We start from the raw sequence: 5,685 nt of genomic DNA, 5'->3' as shown, positions 1-5,685 counted from the left end.
TGGATCTAAGGAAGACAGAGAGAGGAGAGCAAAGGAGCCATTGAGAACAAAAAATAACAAGAAAATATGAGGAAAACCAGAAGAGGCTGTACATTTCCAGATGTCAGACTACTTGTGAGATGGTAGTTTTCCATGAATGTGGGAGAGCTGGAGCACTCCCAAGGAAACCAAAGAAACTAAACACCATGTCTTGATTTAGGAACCATCAAGACGTATGTAACATTGGTGAGGTGAAAAACAGCACTCTCAGGGAAAAGAGGAAGGATGATAGGATTTGGTGTAACAGACATGGAGCTTGCATTATATTCAGGGGATCTGAGGGTGCCTGATGCCAAAGAATGCCTCTTTCTGCCCTCGACCCACCTCTAGGAACACTGAACTTACACTCTATTGGTTGTTCTGTCCACAGATCATTCTCATCGACTTCGAGACACAAGGTGCTCCTCTGGCTCCCCTTCTCTTATTCCCAGGCCAGCTCCCTGAGCACCGCCCAGCAGACAGCAAACACAAGCTGCACCAGCAGACAGTTCCCTCCATCTGTGTAACTCCGGGGAGGCACACAGCTGCAGCACAATGTCACAGTGTGGAACAGTGGCTGTGTACAAGATGAAAAACCTTACTCAGAGACAAGATTTAGTTCATTCACTGAGAACACCCAGAGGGCCTGATTCAAAGTCTCAAGAAAACAGCACCAAGCTGCGATCTCTGCACTTATTTATTTGTATCTTGTGTACATGAGAACAGAGATATAGAAAACAAGCATTTGCAATATATTGTATAGAAGTTTTGGTTAGGGCACAGGACAAGAATGGGACTGCTTGTTACATGACAGGTTGACCTATTTATGCAATGTTCTCAGGAGCAGAAAGGACCCAATAGCCAAAGCAAACATCTCTGAGAAGAAACTGCTTTTAATTCTACTGATTGTTGTCCTGCAGATTCTTTTCTCTAATATGCACTCCAGAAGCATGGGAACTGGTGTTTCCAAGGAACTTCCACTACTGCACTCAGATTCAAACACTCCTTTGGCCAGAGTCCACCCTCAATTCAGGGACAGGAAGAAGCTCTCAGCCCAGAGCCTGGCATTATGAGCACAGTGAAAATGCACAGTCTTTTTTTCTCTGATATATCTACTAAATTTGTGTGCATTTAATGTGTACAGTGAGCAAGATGACTATGTATTTATAGTTGGAAAGATTACGCCCAAAATTTAAGTGACCTATCACCTCACATAATTATCTATGTGTGTAATGATGATAACATTCAATGTCCCTTTTAGCAAATTCCATGTGTACACCATGGTGGTATTAGCTTCCATCTCCATGCTATGCATTAGATCCCAGGAATATGTACATGTTATCACTGAGAGTGTTAAACAACATCTCCCATTCTTCCCCTAGATTATTGTGTGTAAGCATTGTTCTACTCTTTCTTTCTGTACCTGGACAATTTTGATGCTGTGTGTATAAGAGAAATCATATAATTATTTGTCATTCTCTGCCACACTTATATAACTTAACATAATACCCTCCAGGTTGGTTGATGCCATCAAGAAGGCAGGATTTCTCTATTTAGTAGACTGAATAATGTTCCATTGAATAAAATATACACATTGCATTTTTATATCCACTTAATCATTGATAGACACATTTGATTCTTGGCTACTGGGAATAGTGCTATAGTTTATAAAGAACTGTAGATAGCTCCTTGAAATACTGATTTAATTTCTTTGTGATATGAATCCAGAAGTGAGGTGATTGGCACAGAAAATTTTAGTTTAAATTTTCTAAGGATTGTTCTTCTTTTGAGATGGAGTCTTGATAAGTAGTTCGTTCTTGCCTTGAACTCACTATGTAGCCCCAGCTGGTCTTGAACTTAAGGTGACCCTCTTGCCAAAGGCTACTGAGTGTTAGGATTACAGGTGTGCACCATCATGCCTAAACTGGACACTTTATATTCTTATCCATGATGGCTGGGAATATTTATAAAATCAGTGACAACACACAAGAGTTCCCTTTTCTCCACATTTGTCCAGTACTTGGGATCTCTTGTCTTATTGACACGAACCACCCTACTGGTTTTGTGGTCATATCTCCTTGTGGTTTGGGGCAGTTTTTTGAGGATTAGTGATGGTGAACACCTTTTAATGAATCTACTGACAAGTTATATGTCTTTGTAATAATGTCCTCTGAAAGGTCTTGCCAAGTTTTTGAAATAAAAACTTTTCTGTGTACATTGAAGATGTACAACATATTAGAAGATACATATTTTATGTATTGTAAACAGTACTAGAATAGAAAAAATTAACATGTGCATCATCTGATAGACTAATTCCTGTTTCTCCCTGGGAAAGTGGAATTTCTAATCTACTCATTTAGCATTAATCCCAAGTACAATGCCTTCTTAGTAACTATATCCCTCCTCTGGTGCATTAGACTTTTTGAGTTGGCTGTTCTGCATATTTGTGATTTTGCAAAGTTTTAGCTACACCCTGATAGGAAAATGTCATATGAAGATCACATTCTATGCAGCGTACTTCTACATGGAAGAATTTTCTGTGTCTTGGGACTGGCAGTCTTCCCAGTTGGTGATGCCTTCATGTCAGCATGAAAAATGCACGTAATATACGGCATATATGATTAGTCCTGTGATTAAATCAGACAAATACAGAATGAAGAATATTTGAGGTATGAAGGAAAAATATGCTAAACCTTTTAATTTTTTAAAAAACACATTTATTGTAGTTGAAGGTCCAGTCCCATTAATCCCACTGAGAAAACCCTAATTAACAACACGTGTATCCCATGGTTTTTGCCACCATAGGAAGCATTCCTGGAAGTCTTTTTTTCTCACTGTTTTTCGTTGCGCCATCATGGTTATATTAATAAACTGAAGGAATTTAAAATGTTTATCATCCAGGGTCGTTTTGACTGTGGAGAGCAGCAGAAATTTCACAATGCCTGAGGCAGTGAACAAAGGGGATAAGACACACCTAACATTGTAAAGCTAAACTTTCCATTAGATTTTCCTTGGAAGCAGCTTCACTGTATTTTCATCAGTCTCATGAAAACACTCCAGAAAGGAGATAACCAGAATTGTTTTAGAACCCAGAAAGATCAGAGTGTATTGAAGTTGGCTGTGTCTGAGGGTGATTAAAAGCAGTATGTTTTTACTGTAAAACAATTTTTAAATGTAAATATTTAATGTATATGTCAATCATGAGTTATATTGTTAGAAAGGAGTTTTTCAGAAAAACATCTGAAGAACGTCTTTTTCCATTACAGTGTTACTTCATTTCTTCTCCTTTGTAGATCTTTGCCTCAAACCTACTGTCTCTTGTTCCAGGTGCCAGGGAGCTCATGGTTTGTCGTGAGAAGGATGGTGCCATCCTGTAGGAAGGGAAATCTATGCTTTGGAGGAGGATTTGGATGCTGTGTACAGCACCCATTGCTCTCTTTCCTTAAGGTAGGACTGAGCCTGTGGTCCCAGGAATGTCTACCCAATAGCTCTGCCTGCCCAGGAGGCCCCTTTTATCACTCTTCTCCTATGGTTGCAGTCTATGCCGCACTCTTATTTTACCCCCAGGATGTGCGCAGAGTGTGTTTTCTTCTGAACTATCACTGTCTTGTGCTAATCAAGTAGGCACTGGTTTTAAGTGGGTTTAGACTTTGTCAAGTCTGACACCTCTTTGGCTTTGCTAACAAGGAATTTATTTCTTCTTTTGCAGAGGTACGCCCAATGATGCCTATTCCACATCCCCCTTTTATTGGACTTTTGCAAAGTGTAGCTCTTGCTCATCAACTTGATTGAATTATGGGATGGCCCTACAAGAACTGAATCATGAAGAAGGTAACCTCCTCAATGGGCTAGTCCACTGACCAGTTCAGAGCTGAGTGGACTGTTAGCAGTTCAAGTCAGGTTGGAGGAAGTAGGTCAGTAGGGAGCATGATTTTGAGTGAAGCATCTGCTTCCCAGTCCCTTCACCTCTGGCTTTCTTGCATGCTGTGTTTTGTGGCCACTGTGAGGTCAGTAGATTTTTCTCCCTAGCAGCTTTCTGGGCTGCCCTTCTCCCATATATTTCAGCATGATATTCCCATTTTGGAGCCAGTTGAGCATGGTACTAAACTATGAGCCTTACTAAATTGTTCCTCTTTGAAATGTGTCAGACATTTATTCTCAGAAGCAACAATTGAGACATAAAGAATTGCCCTCTTCTTGACAGGAGTAGGCAGTTTTGCCAGCAGGATGGTCTGGTTTAGAAGGGATTCATTTTTCTTTTTTATTTTAAACAGAAAAAAAAAAAACTAACAAAACAACAACAATGAAGACAAAAATAAAAACAACACAGAAACAACAAAAATGATACTTGACCTCAAAACAGAATGATAGGAATTAGCAATGGTTGCTCCGCTACATACTGCCATCTTTAACAAATTTGTTCAGTTCACCAGATATAAGAATGTGAAATTGATCAAATAGTCAAAGACAACAATAAGCAATAAAATAAAACATTGGAAATGATGCAGAGCTTCACAATACAAGATGGTAGGAGTTCAACAATGGTTCTTACATTGCATATTGTTGTCTTCAAATCGGTCATTCTGATTACCAGATTCAAGCATGCAAAATTGGTCAAGAGAAAGAAAATCTTAAGCATTAATTGTTCCTTTCCATAAACCACAGACATCAGCAATACACCTATCCCAGCTATCCTTGCATGTAAATTTGTTTTTCAAAACATAAATTTTGTTTTTCATTTTAAAGAGAAAAGAAAAAAGCCAAATAACAAAAACAAATACATAAACAAAACAGCATCAAAAAAATAAAAATGATACAGAATTTCAAAAGAAGGTGATAGGATATTAACAATGGTTGTTATATTACATAATGTTATCTTCAAAGTGGAGGGGCAGATAACAAGATATAGGCACAGAAGACTGATCAAACAATTATACATTAACTGTTTCTTTCAATACAGCAACAGAAATTAGCAGTACAATATCTTAGCTCTCTTATGTATATATATACATATTTTTTATCTGCTTTCTTTTTCCTTTCCCCTCCTTCATCCCAATGGCTTCTTCATATTTGAGTGTTTCTTTCCCTTTTACAACACCTATTGCACCTAGAAGGATTCATTTTTCGAAGGCATGTGTGTGGAAAGCTGGGTGTCTAGTGTGGCGATGACAAGAACTGCTATGATGTGTTAAAGACAAGGTTGCAGGTCCTGGAAGTGGTCTTGTCTTTGAAATGGTCATTGTAGTCCTTGTGCATTCCTGGTTACTGCTCTGAGGTAGTTTTATAAAACAGAAACACCAGACAATTGGACCTTGCCTATTTCTGATCTTATCTATGATCTCTTCTTCTTGCAATTATATTCTCTCCCACCATGTTCTACAAAGGTGATTCTCCAAGAACTGAGCTGGCAAGGTGCATGCTTTTAAAATCTCCAATCATGATATACATTAAACTTTTTTTCTGCAGTGTACAAAGCTCCAGATATATTGTCATAGAAATGGAAAATGGGCAAGCACACAGGTTTCTGCTCCAACTATATGTGATGAAGACTCTGTCTGTGGATTGGGAGGTTGCATTTCCACATTCCTCCCTTGGTGCTTTCATGATTCAGCCATTTTGAGACATCAGCAATACAGTTATCTCATATATGTATATGTGTGTGTGTGT

General features: G+C 38.6%; 1 protein-coding gene across 1 annotated transcript in view; it reads right to left on the bottom strand.

The window, feature by feature from the left end:
* Positions 1–460: 460 nt before the first annotated feature.
* Positions 461–5,685, bottom strand: part of LOC102027120 (vomeronasal type-1 receptor 3-like) — a 10,345-nt gene continuing 5,120 nt past the window's right edge. Inside the window, exon 2 of the mRNA XM_005412731.2 lies at positions 461–595. Within this exon, the coding sequence (XP_005412788.2) occupies positions 461–595 (135 nt within the window). The remainder of the gene's footprint in view (positions 596–5,685) is intronic.

Source organism: Chinchilla lanigera, unplaced genomic scaffold, assembly GCF_000276665.1.
Source record: "Chinchilla lanigera isolate Chin_1 unplaced genomic scaffold, ChiLan1.0 scaffold00157, whole genome shotgun sequence".
Lineage (NCBI taxonomy): Eukaryota > Metazoa > Chordata > Mammalia > Rodentia > Chinchillidae > Chinchilla > Chinchilla lanigera.
This window is presented reverse-complemented; position numbering and strand designations above follow the sequence as displayed.